The 11,498-nt window shown below is 44.5% G+C and overlaps 5 protein-coding genes across 7 annotated transcripts; 2 read left to right on the top strand and 3 right to left on the bottom strand.

Moving 5' to 3' along the window:
• Positions 1 to 21: 21 nt before the first annotated feature.
• On the bottom strand, positions 22 to 4,383 carry LOC117139802 (rho GTPase-activating protein 68F). 3 transcript variants are annotated; one of them, XM_033302423.1, is made up of 6 exons: positions 4,281 to 4,383; positions 3,059 to 3,209; positions 1,809 to 1,934; positions 1,709 to 1,744; positions 1,456 to 1,651; positions 22 to 1,389 (listed from the first exon to the last, which is right to left on the bottom strand). In XM_033302423.1, exons 2-6 carry the CDS (start codon positions 3,093 to 3,095, stop codon positions 354 to 356), a joined length of 1,431 nt encoding a protein of 476 aa, XP_033158314.1. In that variant the 5' UTR covers positions 3,096 to 3,209; positions 4,281 to 4,383; the 3' UTR covers positions 22 to 353. The 3 variants fall into 3 exon arrangements, with proteins under 3 accessions (XP_033158314.1, XP_033158317.1, XP_033158316.1); XM_033302426.1 differs by having other exon boundaries at positions 1,709 to 1,741; XM_033302425.1 differs by lacking the exon at positions 4,281 to 4,383 and adding an exon at positions 4,161 to 4,237.
• A 362-nt stretch (positions 4,384 to 4,745) lies between these two features.
• Positions 4,746 to 5,714, top strand: LOC117141266 (NADH dehydrogenase [ubiquinone] 1 beta subcomplex subunit 5, mitochondrial). The gene is made up of 4 exons (XM_033304635.1): positions 4,746 to 4,912; positions 4,984 to 5,213; positions 5,324 to 5,430; positions 5,489 to 5,714. Exons 1-4 carry the CDS (start codon positions 4,828 to 4,830, stop codon positions 5,625 to 5,627), a joined length of 561 nt encoding a protein of 186 aa, XP_033160526.1. The 5' UTR covers positions 4,746 to 4,827; the 3' UTR covers positions 5,628 to 5,714.
• Positions 5,698 to 6,334, bottom strand: LOC117141267 (autophagy protein 12-like). The gene is made up of 3 exons (XM_033304636.1): positions 6,176 to 6,334; positions 5,972 to 6,108; positions 5,698 to 5,914 (listed from the first exon to the last, which is right to left on the bottom strand). The coding sequence occupies exons 1-3, from the start codon at positions 6,249 to 6,251 to the stop codon at positions 5,792 to 5,794; spliced, it is 336 nt and encodes a 111-aa protein (XP_033160527.1). The 5' UTR covers positions 6,252 to 6,334; the 3' UTR covers positions 5,698 to 5,791.
• A 234-nt stretch (positions 6,335 to 6,568) lies between these two features.
• LOC117140155 (protein KRI1 homolog) lies at positions 6,569 to 9,497 on the top strand. The gene is made up of 4 exons (XM_033302928.1): positions 6,569 to 6,748; positions 6,815 to 8,316; positions 8,379 to 8,542; positions 8,604 to 9,497. Exons 1-4 carry the CDS (start codon positions 6,631 to 6,633, stop codon positions 9,388 to 9,390), a joined length of 2,571 nt encoding a protein of 856 aa, XP_033158819.1. The 5' UTR covers positions 6,569 to 6,630; the 3' UTR covers positions 9,391 to 9,497.
• On the bottom strand, positions 9,433 to 11,106 carry LOC117140157 (differentially expressed in FDCP 8 homolog). Its single transcript, XM_033302929.1, has 2 exons — positions 10,284 to 11,106; positions 9,433 to 10,231 (listed from the first exon to the last, which is right to left on the bottom strand). The coding sequence occupies exons 1-2, from the start codon at positions 11,035 to 11,037 to the stop codon at positions 9,513 to 9,515; spliced, it is 1,473 nt and encodes a 490-aa protein (XP_033158820.1). The 5' UTR covers positions 11,038 to 11,106; the 3' UTR covers positions 9,433 to 9,512.
• Between the last annotated feature and the right edge of the window lie 392 nt (positions 11,107 to 11,498).

Below are 11,498 nucleotides of genomic sequence, written 5' to 3'. Positions count from 1 at the left end.
GTATAATAATAACATCTCATATAGAATTTCTCTCCTGTTCGTCGCGTAGCGAACACGAGCAAATTTCTTTGGTAAATCAATCGTATTAAGCGCTTATTGGGTTTAAATAATTGTGATTTTGGGGGGTTGGGGAGTTGGCGTGGAGTTGGGGCTACAAGCAGTTCCACACACATACACACAGTTTAAAATTCAACTTAGGAGTAAAGTACACTTTATACACGACATTGCCTTCGGTTCTCTAGTTTCTGTTGCGTTTTGTGTGCTCTCTCTTTAGCTAACCATTGGTTCACTTACGACTAACATTAAAATCAAACAATTTACAATTACGGACTTGTTGCTGGCCGGGCCAGTCGTTAGTCGACGGACACTGTGCGCTGATTGACGTCGATCAAGTAGATGTCCTTGTGGTTCTGCAGCACAAAGTCGACGAAAGCATTGATGGGAGCGATCTCCTCCAGGGAGGTGCTGGTGCTGCGCGACCACAGGAAATTCGGACCGAACACGATGGCCAGGTTGGAGGAGGTCATCTTGTTGAGATCCTCGCAGTCCATCACCCTGACCAGGAACTCGACAATGTACTTGAACAGTTCGTAGTTCTCCTCTGGCAGTTTTTCGCGTATCAGTTGCGTCACGTTCCTCGAACGCTCTTCCTTGGGCCAGTCTAGGAAACGGGTCACATCCTCGTACAGCTCGAAGGTGAGCAGCGGCTCGGCGAGATCGCGCAGGAAACTCTTCAGCAGGCCGGCTATCACGTGGACATTCACACTCTTCAGATCGACATCCTCGCCGCGGTTAACGCGCTCCTTTAGCGCCATGATCTCCGAGTGATTGCCCGATCGACGGAATATTCCCTCCGTATCGATCACGCCCGTTATGGACAGCGAGTCCACGCACTTGCGCACAATTGGCGGAATGGAGTTTAAGCACGGACTGTTCATCACAATGAATTTCAGGGGCACACCAAATTGATGCGTCGTCGCCATTTTGTGCTGCTGCTGCCGGGATGCATTTATATTGCTGCTGGGCGGCGATGTCGATGGCTTCCGGCTGGGGTTCAGTTTGTCGTCCAGGTCGCAGATGTTGTCCGGCAGCTTCAGCTTGTTCAGGCCGAGCGCCTGGCGCAGCTCGTCCAAACTGGAGATGTAGACTAGCTTCTTGCGGAACTTGTCGCTGATGAAGGGGCTAAAGAAGTTCCAAATGACCCGTATGAACCATGTCGGATGAACCACATACAGCGTCTTCAGGTTCTTGCGGAAGTTGCGATCGAGCTCCTTGTACGAATTCCACAGGAACTGTGCGGATGGTTTGTTGTCCTCCTTGAGGCCTTGATGGAAATAAACCAAGATGTAGTCGTTCTCCACAAACGGTTCGATCTCCTTGATGATTTCCCTGATAGACAAATGGAAAATAGGTTGGATGCTTGACCAAAAAAATGATCTCGAATATGAATCCTACCGCACAAATCCTTCCAGTTGGGATTTTTCGGGAAAGCGGGATGCATAAATGCCAAAGATGTGGCGACCCTGCTTATCGGTTCCCAGGAAATCGCATTTGTTTCTGGGAGTCTGAAAGTTTTCAGACTGCTCCCTGAGTTGGTCCTCGAAGTCGTCCTCCAGCGGATTTACATCTTCCTCGGGCTCAAGTTCTGGATCTAGGCGTAATGCGAAACGTTATTCATTGGCCGGGAGGAGTAGATTCAGTGACTTACCTTCGGCCAGAACGAAATCACCGACCATAACATCTTCTGGGAAAAATCAAAGAATTTGTTTGAGTATGATTTTGTAGATTCCTTAGCGACCTTAACTTACTTTCTAGCGGAGATGGAGCCAGCAGCTCGGTATCATCAAACTCTAACTTCGGCTCGAAGTCGTGCAGATCGGAGAGGCTGGGTTGGGGCTCGTCCGAGTTATCGACGATCGGATTGATGGCGGGACCTTGGGGTGCGAGAGGAAGGCATTTATAAATCTCGTAGGTTTCCCTGGCGCGGACTGGTATTCCAAAAACGTAATCTTACAAGTAATGCTTTCAGTTAAGTATTTTGACGGCCTGAGGCAACAAGTTTAGTTCGGATTGAGTTTGAGTAAGTGAATAGACATGAATCAGAGAAATTTCATTTGTTAAGTACATTGGCATCTGATTGTATAATCAACAGTCTTACGGTTTCGATATAATTGGCAGACGATTACAGAACAGAACAGAACAGAGACGATTAGGAAACTCTAAGCTAGGGCGATTAGACTATAGACTATAGAGTAAGGCTATTAAGGGCTAGGGCAAACACACACACGATCACAAACCACACCGGGCAACAAACATTGGCAACAACACAGCTAGCGGAAAGTAGTTAACAAATAGGATCCACAACAAACCAAGCAAACAAACCACATTGGATAGTTTTAAAATGCAAGTTATGTATGTACAGGGAGACGGTGAGCTGCCCACATAGGCTGGATAATGCAGTTTGAAATGGTGTTAGTAGGGTTAGCGCAACTTGATACCAAAAACAAAGAACTTGGTTAGCGGGCGGCGGTTGGGGGTTAGGCAAGGCACAAGGGGTCGGGGCACAAAATTAGTCGTAATTGCTGGCTTTAACTGTTTGTTCTCGAACGAGGGCACTTCCCCCCTCAAAGAAACTACGATACGGCAATGAAAACAACGAAATAAAGCAGCGCAAAGAAATGACTCCCAAAACTTGAAACACAGATTGGAGGTGAGGTATTGTAGAAAACCTGGCCTCATTTCATATATTTTTAGGCCCGTTTTTGTAATCTTCATTGTGGGCTCAAAGTTAAAAGAGAAAGATGGGAAAATGGGTTTCCATATGGTGTACCCACAATTAGTTACTTTATATTTAGACAATCAAACAGATAAGTATGAATTGTTTTACAATGAAGTCTTTAATTAGAGTATGTAGTTAGTATTTGGGAACTATTTCTGAACGCTCAAATAATGCAAATCACTGGACATTGGCAATGCTAAGCAGTTACAGAACCAAAGATCAAAACTAGATATATTCGAATCGAAAAGCATGACTTGGCCGATGGGCCGGCGGACTTACCTGGTAATCTCGGCGCGAAACGCGAATGGGCGTCCATGGCGGTGGAGGTGGAGGTGGATGCGGATTCGATGTGATTGGAATACTCGCGATGACGCAGGACGTGGCTCAGTCAGTCGTTGGGCTCGATTATTGGCATGTAGAATGTATGCGGCTGAAATGTGAGAATAAATTAGCCAAAAGCAGCAGTTGTACCAGTACTCTATCGATGACGTCATTAGCCAGCTATGTAGTTTTCTTGGCTGTTTTGGTTGTTTGGGTTGCTTGTTCGATGGTTATTTCTTGGTATTGGATATAGTACAGGTTGTATGGCACTGCTGATTCACATTCATTCACATCAATGGTTTTGCCCGAAGTCTTAGTGCTAACTTGGCCCTGAAAGACGCCCACCGCCTCCATTTCTCATGTTCAAACATGCATACATACAGTGGGGACATTTAATGTGGCCACGACTGTGGTTTCAAGTAAAGTGAATTGTTTTTGGAAGAGATAACACAAAAACACAGAGGCTGCTTATCGCAATTTCGACAAAAAGCTTCACAAAAGCACATAGAAAAGTCACAATTTTAAGTGAAACGCTAAAAATGGTTATATTATTGTCGCGATAAATTCTTGTGATAACTTGAGTATATAAAGGAGCGGAAATTCTTTACACTCGAAAAACTGGGGATTAACAAGAATTACTATGAATTTATAAATTGGTGTCCGCATTAGGGAGAGTGCACTGTACATACAGCTTGTATGACTTTACTTCAAATACGTGATTTGATTTTTAACTGGGGAATAAATTATTAATTTTCAAGTGTAAACTGAGATTAGTACACATCCTTTCTAACACCACTGTAACGTCTCCTGTTTTTTGCCACCACTGTTTTAAAGGGTGACAAATCCTTTAGGCCACCACTGTAAAAGGGAGTAGGCTCCTTTGTCCCGCCACTGTTTGCACATACACACACGCAGGAGTTGAATAAAAATTGCACAAGTTTCGTGTAGGAAAAAACGCAATTTCTGTGCAACAATAACCGATTAATTGCAAGTAAACTGCGCATTTGTGTCTAGCCTTCTTAAATGATATTTACTTTTTTTGTTATACTATGTTACGAACTTCTGTCACAAGAAAACATCACATTTTATACCAATGATGAATTTGTTTTAATCACGCTTGCGTTTCTCATTTCCGTTAAGTATTTAATCTGTTTTTGAGTCAGATTTAGCAGGAAAGTACCTTTTATCAGTACGGGAAAAAAATCTTCGCTAATTTTATACTGCCAGACGACGTTGTTTTTGTCGATGGTTAGTGATGGCAAACTTAGGTTTGGCGAGCCCATTAGTGGTGCAAGAAAGCACAAACCTAACGAACACCAGAAAAACTTTTTCGTGTCACGAAGCACCACGAAATATCGTTAAGAACTATTTTTATATTGACTAGTTTCTAGTCTGATAAATATTGGCAATGTCTAATTTTAAGCTTATAGTTTTCTTCCCACGAATAACAAAGTGGATTATATAGAAAAATTTAGATCGTAATAGTCGTTGTGAAATATTTTAATCTATTGTTCGCCACATCTTCTTAACATAAACAATTTGTTTATTTTTTTAAACATTTTTAGTGCTTGAGCAGCAACAATCACCTAACTCTGCCATCTCTGCTGTTATCGATATATCAAAACAGACAAACGGTCTGCGAAAAGTGTGACCGCTTGCCGTGCTGCTCGCAACTTTGACACGACCAGTTCCAAAATATCGTGAGATTTACGCAAAACTATTAAAAAATGGTCGGTTGGAGCCGTTTGCTGTCGCCGGCGGCGAAGTTCGCCAGCTACCGGGCTGTCCTGCAGGAGCCCGCGTGCCGGAATGGTGAGCATTTCGTGGAAATATCCGCCGTAAACACACTTCTCATTACGCAACCATATACTCTGGATTTCTAGCCCTGCAGCAACAGCTGCGCAGGATGGGAGGCGATCATGGACACCACCAAATGATCATCAAGCCATCCCGTTTCCAGTGGGACAAGTTCAAGGATCTGACACACTTTTACGTAATGCTCGGCGTCATCCCAGTCACCGCATTGGTTCTCTACGCAAACATCTTTGTGGGACCCGCGCAGCTTGCCGAGATTCCGGAGGGCTATGAGCCCAAGCACTGGGAGTACGAGAAGGTATGATGGGCTCGGAACGGCAACCGATCGCTGCTAAGATACTAAGCCTGAACTATCGCTTTCTTAAATTTGACATGATTGTATTTTCAATATATCTCTTTATTTTCTAGCACCCCATCACGCGCTTTATTTCCCGCTATATATTGAACTCGGAGCAGCAAAACTACGAGAAATCCCTGCACTATCTCTACGAGGAGAACGAAAAAGCCCAGATTCGGTAGGCGAATGATACAACCAAGTTATATCCCATTTTAAACCAATATATTTCCTTTCAGGCTCCTTGAAGACGAAGTACGTCGCAAGATGTCGGAGCGCAACGATTACCAGGCCTACTACTACCGACCATCGGTGGCCAAATACCACAGGATTTCGAAAGAGGCTGCTGACGAGCTGGAGGCTCTGCGCGGAGACTAGAACCCTTGTAATATTCTTTAAATACCATTGTTAGGCTCCCGTTTTGTGGGAAATAAAGTGTGAAATCGACTTCGCAACATCAGCTTATTCACATTTAATAATATACAAATTACACAGTAGTCGAATAAATACTTAAGACTTAGCAAAGTCATGTGCGTATCGATTTAGCCCCACGCCTGATTCTTGCAGTAGTAGAGCACCAGTTTCCCATTGGTTCCATGGCACTCGTACAGGTTCTTGATTATCTGATCCGGGGCAGGTGCAAATGTCTGATTAACGTACAGGAACTAAAAATTAAGATCATAAATAAGATAGGATTCTCCAGAACTTCATTCACTACTTGCTATTTGCTCGCTGGCATCGAGTTTCAGAAACTTGTGGATGAACTTCTGTATCCAGCTGACCGTCTTGTTGGGATCCACGGTCCAAGTTCGCTTCTTGATGATGGGCACATTGCCAGTGGCGTTCAGAAGGATACAAACTGATAAGAAAGCAAGTCTTTGTGATAAAACGACTGCAAAATATATGAAGTTGGCTTTGATTCTCACTCTTAGAACCATCCTTATCAGCAGGTGTGGAGGAGGAAGTGCTCAGGGCCGCCTGGGATTCTGGTGTCTCTGCCATTTATTCGGAATGTAACTAAATCAAATAGCTCCTAATTAATGAATTAAAACAGCCAATTGTAAATAAAATACAATCTGTTAGAGATCAGAATTTTATGAAGAAAATATCGATAGGTGTCACGAGATAAGGGATTCAGCTAATTATTTAAGTAAAATATGCTGGATATCATCAGATTCTGTTGTAAGAAATTATTTACTCCTTTTCTTGTAATTTTTTTTTTATTTAAACATATTTTTATATTTATCTATCACTTTGAGACTTTCAAAATTCGTTATAAGATGTTCCACCTCTAGCGATACCAGCGGCTGTTATTTTACATTTGACTGTTATTGTAACACGTGTGGAGTTTATAAAACAATCCAGGAAAATAAACAAAACTATGAATAATAATCTTTTTGAGGGTTCCGATGACGATGGGGAGAATCTGCAGCTGTCCACCAACAAGGACTATGCCAAGACCTACAACATCCTGCGCAAGAAAGAGCTCTTACAAAAATGTAAGTTTAGAATCCGGTACTGCGATCATTTGCCATTTGTTAATTAGATTACTTAATATTTCTCAGATAAGGATCGTGGTTTGGATGTTTCCGAATCGGAATTCGACAGTGACAGCTCGTCATCCGAGGAGGACGAGGTGGACCCCAAATTTGACCAGGACTTCTTCAAGACTCTGTCCTCGCTGAAAAGTAAAGATCCACGTATCTACGACAAGGGTACGAAATTCTTCAGTGAGTCCTCCGCCGATGAAGATGATAAGGATGGGGAGTCTCCGAAAAAGAAGAAGAAAGCCAAGCCAGTCACATTGAAGGACTACGAACGAAAAGTAATTTTGGAGCATAATGGCAAGTTCGAGAGTTCGGATGACGAGCAGCAGGAAAAAGAGCACGAGGAACTCCAACGTGCGCAATCACCAAGCGCCGTGGAGGAGGAGCGCCGTCTGAAGGCCGAGTTCCGGAAGGTGATGAACAAGGAAGACGACAGTGAGGATGAGGAATTCGGAGGTATATTCAAGAAACGCAGCAAGACCAAGGAGCAAACAGCTGCCGAGGAGGCAGACTTTGCCAAATGGCTGGCGGGAAAACAAGCTGAGATTCAGGAAACCGACAAGAAGCAGTTGGAGCCTCTAAAACAGTACTGGAGCAGCAACAAGCTGACCCAGGGCGAGAGTTTCCTCAGGGATTACATCCTTAACAAGGGCTACGCAAACACGGATGAGTCCGCCATTCCCACCTACGATGAGATCGTGGGCGAAGCTGCTCCGCTCTCGGAGGATGAGAAGGAACTTGAGAAGCAGGCAGAGTTTGAGCACAAGTACAATTTCCGCTTTGAGGAGCCAGATGCGGACTTCATAAAGCGCTATCCCCGCACCATCGAACAATCCCTGCGTCGCACGGATGACAAGAGGAAGGAAAAACGTAAGGAGCTCAAGGAGCGCAAGGATCAAGAGAAACAGCAGAAGATGAAGGAGTTGGAGCTGGTCAAGGAAATGAAGCGTAAGGAGATCGATGAAAAGATACGCAAATTAAAAGCGGTCACGGGCAACGATGAGCTCGGTTTCCGGGACGAAGAACTCGAGGAGGACTTTGACCCGGCTGCCCACGATCGTCGAATGCAGGAGCTCTTCGACGATGAGTACTACAATGTCGATGAAGGCGAGGAGAAACCAGAATGTCCCTCGGACATCGATGAATTGGTGCTGGAAGATTGGGATAACTACGATCCCAGACAGCACGCCAATGGGGGCGATGAGGATTATGAAGGACACTGCGAAGACGACGACTTCAACATGGATTGCGACTACGATCCATCCAAGGCCAAGGAGCAACTTCAACAAGAGCTCATCGAAAACACTCGTGGTCGCAAAGGACGAAAGGGTAGACGAAATCGCTTTATGGAGATGATTCAGGCCGAAAAGCCTGCGTTCAATCCGGAGGACGAAAAGACGTACAGTGAGTACATCGATGAGTACTACCAAATGGATTGCGAGGACATAATCGGAGATCAGCCGTGTCGATTTAAATATGTGGAAACCACACCAAACGATTTTGGTTTGACGATAGAAGAGGTACATTTTAAATTGCCTTGGTTAAAATTGAACAATGATATTTAATATTTTCTGTTGAATAGATCTTGCTGGCCAAGAACAAGGAGCTTAACCAGTGGGCTAGCTTGAAGAAGGCTGTCCAAAACAGACCGGAACATGTAGAGAAAAAGGAGCAGCGTCTCTACAAAATGAAAGCCAAGAATGAAGATCTAAAGCGAAAGATATTCAAGAGTCTTTATGGAGAAGGGTAACTTTAAATAGCCTTTTGATTTCGATCGGGTGTGTATTAAAACGTGACTCTCATGCAGTTCTGACGATGAGGAGCAGCCAGCAGAAGAGAAACCAGCAGTGACACCAGCTGCTGATGCGCCAGCTCCAGCCGAAAATGATCAAGTCTCGACGGAAGGTGTGTCCAAATCCAAGAGGAAACGCCTGAAACGCAAGGCTGCCGCAGCAGCGGCCAGCGCCCCTAAGGTTCCAAAAGTGGAAAGTGTCTCCAAGGATCCAAAGGAAGCGGAAGGATCTACAGAAGATGTCCAGGCCGAAGGTTCCAAGAAAAATGCCGATACTCCATCTAAAAAGGGCAAAGATGACGCAAACCAGGAAATTAGAAACAATCCACAAAGCACGGAGAAAACGAAAAACAACAATGCCTTTAAAAATAACAAAAAAGAGCCTAAAAACATGCAAAATGGATTCCAAAAACCCCAAAATCAAACAAACAAAAGTGCACAGACAAAGTCGAACCAACCTTTTAAAACTGCGGTGAATGCGCCTGCAAACGCAGAAAAACCAAATGGAAATAACCCTTTCAATAAGCCACAATTGAAATCCCAACAGAGCCAGGAGCTGCCACCAATTCATAAAAATCAAGGTGGAAACAAAAAGGGACCGAGAAACGCTAACGGCCCCAATCCCTTTAAGAAATCAAACGAAAAGCTAAGTGCACCCTTTCCAACAAAGAAAACTAACAACTTTAAGGCGAAAAACAAGCAAAGTAACAATGGTGGAATAACCGACGATCGATTAAAGGCATATGGCATAAATCCCAGAAAGTTCCACAAGCGGGAAAAATATGGAAAGAAGGATAAGTGAAGAGTTATAATAAATCTAAGAATAAAAGTTGATATATAGTTATACATTTTACAGTTACATTTTATGTACATATGATAACATATTAAAAACCAACACAGCACATTGAACTCTGATTTGATCAGTTATTCCGCGGCAGTCACCTCATCATCGGTGGCCACTCCATCATCATCATCGTCCTCGGTGCTCTTCATGCGATCCAATTGAAGACGCCGCTCTTGGATGCGAATGCACTTGGGGCAAATCATATTTTTGCGCGTGAGGCAAACTCGGTGAAAGATGGAATTGCACTGATCACATTTGATGCAGCCATCGTCGAAGGGAAAGATCACCTCGTTGTTGCTACAAATCTCGCAGATGTACGCTTGGGCAAGACACATGGGGCAGGATCGTATGTGATCATTGAATGCCTTGAAAACTCCTTGCAGGAATTCGCTGAGCGCTCCAGATTCCACCTGGCTGAGATCACTTAGGGAATAGAACTCATTTGACTGGGCCAGATGTCGCCGGACACCCAGTTGCTGATCCACCAGCTTCAACTCGCTGGCAATCTTGCAGGCAGCCAGATAGTGGCGCATATGCACCAGATTCTGCCGCAGTTTCTTTACCGCACACAATTTTTCTACGAACACAAACAGCTTGGGATTGTCCTCCTCCAATCGGATGAGCGGTTTGTTTAGGAACAACCTAATCTCTTGAAGCGCTGTGCGCGACACTCTGCGTGGCGAAAAGTCCCAATTGTGGATAATGCGGGCTGGTATGAAGTTGCTGTCGTTCCAGTTGCAGCGAGGGCAGTAGTATAATCCACTGTAGTCGCATAGACGTGGTTCAATCCAGGTATTTTCTACGAGGAAGGAGTCTAATTATTTGGAAGCGAAAGAGCAGCCTTAACTTACTTATATTAAGCATCGTTCCGCACTCGGCGCACTTGTATCCCTGGGAGGCGAGTCCGATTTCTGGACATATCTCCGAAATGGGATGCTGCCGCTCTGAAACCAGTACATGGGCACAAACCCTCTTCACGCCATCGATGCACTTCTGATGGACCAGGAATCCGCAATCGCTGCACACGTACGAGTTCTGCACGACGCTCCAGATAATGGTGGTGCAGTGGTCACAGTAGTTCCTCTTGGCGGCTGCCTGCAGGCGATTCCGTTTGCCATGATGCGGGTGGTGGGGCACAAAATGATGACCCACCACAGAACGTATGGCATTCATGACGACCATGTCCGAGGACAGGGAATGCTGCTCCTGGGCTTCCTCCAGCTCCTGCAGTGAGTAGCGCAGATCTACCAGGTGCCGCACCAACCAGCGACGCTCCTCGCTGAGTTCCTCGCTCAGCAGGACGAGATCCCTGCAATGGGCTATGGCCGCCTGCAGATCCTGGATATTGGCATCGCTGGTGAAGATCAGGCGCCATTGCTCGCGCACCAAGGACGCGGGAATGGGCAACGCCCTGTACTCCGCACTTTGTGGGCCACTTTCCTCGGAGCCTCCGCCCTCGGATCCAGATCCAGTGGAGCCAGAGCCTCCAAGGCCAACTGTTGATCCCAGCGAGGATGAGGCGTGCAACAGGTTGCTGGCGCTCTCGTTAATCAACTGCGCCACCGTGCCCGGGATGCTGGTGAGACTGTCCTTCCAGGAGCTCATTTTTGGGGAAGAACAACAAAACAAGTCTTTGTGTCTGTTTTTTTTTACCGACCAGGGATGCGAGCAAGTGGTGCAGATGAGCGAACTAGTTACCGTTCACGGGGCAAACTGCAGGTGGTTGTACGCATCCCTGGAATGCACCTTAATACAGTGAGAAAAAATGTAAAGTTAAATTATTTATAAATATTTTGAATTAATTAAATATTAAATATTATAAAATAATGATACAACTGGAAAAAAATTGAAAATATGATGTTAAATATTATGTAAAGCGAATATTTTTGTTACCTTGACATATTTCATAATTAATTGCAATTTAGAAATTCTCATAATTTTTTATGTATGTTCTTGTTTAACTAACGTAATAAAAAATGTTTAACTTAAAAGTTCGTTTACTAAAGACGGTAGACTTTAAAACTACATGAATAAAGGGAAATTTTTTTGTTCCTTCTATTTATACT

The sequence above is a fragment of the Drosophila mauritiana genome, chromosome 3L (assembly GCF_004382145.1).
Source record: "Drosophila mauritiana strain mau12 chromosome 3L, ASM438214v1, whole genome shotgun sequence".
Classification (NCBI taxonomy): domain Eukaryota; kingdom Metazoa; phylum Arthropoda; class Insecta; order Diptera; family Drosophilidae; genus Drosophila; species Drosophila mauritiana.
Note: the sequence above shows the minus strand (reverse complement) of the source record. Positions and strands in the feature narration are given on the sequence as shown.

What these genes read in the sequence shown, in the direction of transcription:
- LOC117140155 (XM_033302928.1), top strand. Translation starts at nt 6,631, where the DNA reads ATGAATAATAATCTTTTTGAGGGTTCCGATGACGATGGGGAGAATCTG. An exon ending in GAAAGAGCTCTTACAAAAAT is followed by an intron (nt 6,749 to 6,814) that starts GTAAGTTTAGAA and finishes AATATTTCTCAG; the next exon opens with ATAAGGATCGTGGTTTGGAT. An exon ending in AAGAGTCTTTATGGAGAAGG is followed by an intron (nt 8,543 to 8,603) that starts GTAACTTTAAAT and finishes ACTCTCATGCAG; the next exon opens with TTCTGACGATGAGGAGCAGC.
- LOC117141266 (XM_033304635.1), top strand. Translation starts at nt 4,828, where the DNA reads ATGGTCGGTTGGAGCCGTTTGCTGTCGCCGGCGGCGAAGTTCGCCAGC. An exon ending in GGAGCCCGCGTGCCGGAATG is followed by an intron (nt 4,913 to 4,983) that starts GTGAGCATTTCG and finishes CTGGATTTCTAG; the next exon opens with CCCTGCAGCAACAGCTGCGC. An exon ending in AGCACTGGGAGTACGAGAAG is followed by an intron (nt 5,214 to 5,323) that starts GTATGATGGGCT and finishes TTTATTTTCTAG; the next exon opens with CACCCCATCACGCGCTTTAT.
- LOC117141267 (XM_033304636.1), bottom strand. Translation starts at nt 6,251, where the DNA reads ATGGCAGAGACACCAGAATCCCAGGCGGCCCTGAGCACTTCCTCCTCC. An exon ending in TGATAAGGATGGTTCTAAGA is followed by an intron (nt 6,109 to 6,175) that starts GTGAGAATCAAA and finishes CTTTCTTATCAG; the next exon opens with TTTGTATCCTTCTGAACGCC. An exon ending in TCGATGCCAGCGAGCAAATA is followed by an intron (nt 5,915 to 5,971) that starts GCAAGTAGTGAA and finishes CTTAATTTTTAG; the next exon opens with TTCCTGTACGTTAATCAGAC.
- LOC117139802 (XM_033302423.1), bottom strand. Translation starts at nt 3,095, where the DNA reads ATGGACGCCCATTCGCGTTTCGCGCCGAGATTACCAG. An exon ending in TTTCGCGCCGAGATTACCAG is followed by an intron (nt 1,935 to 3,058) that starts GTAAGTCCGCCG and finishes TCGCACCCCAAG; the next exon opens with GTCCCGCCATCAATCCGATC. An exon ending in TGATTTCGTTCTGGCCGAAG is followed by an intron (nt 1,652 to 1,708) that starts GTAAGTCACTGA and finishes CATTACGCCTAG; the next exon opens with ATCCAGAACTTGAGCCCGAG.
- LOC117140157 (XM_033302929.1), bottom strand. Translation starts at nt 11,037, where the DNA reads ATGAGCTCCTGGAAGGACAGTCTCACCAGCATCCCGGGCACGGTGGCG. An exon ending in CGGAACGATGCTTAATATAA is followed by an intron (nt 10,232 to 10,283) that starts GTAAGTTAAGGC and finishes CCTTCCTCGTAG; the next exon opens with AAAATACCTGGATTGAACCA.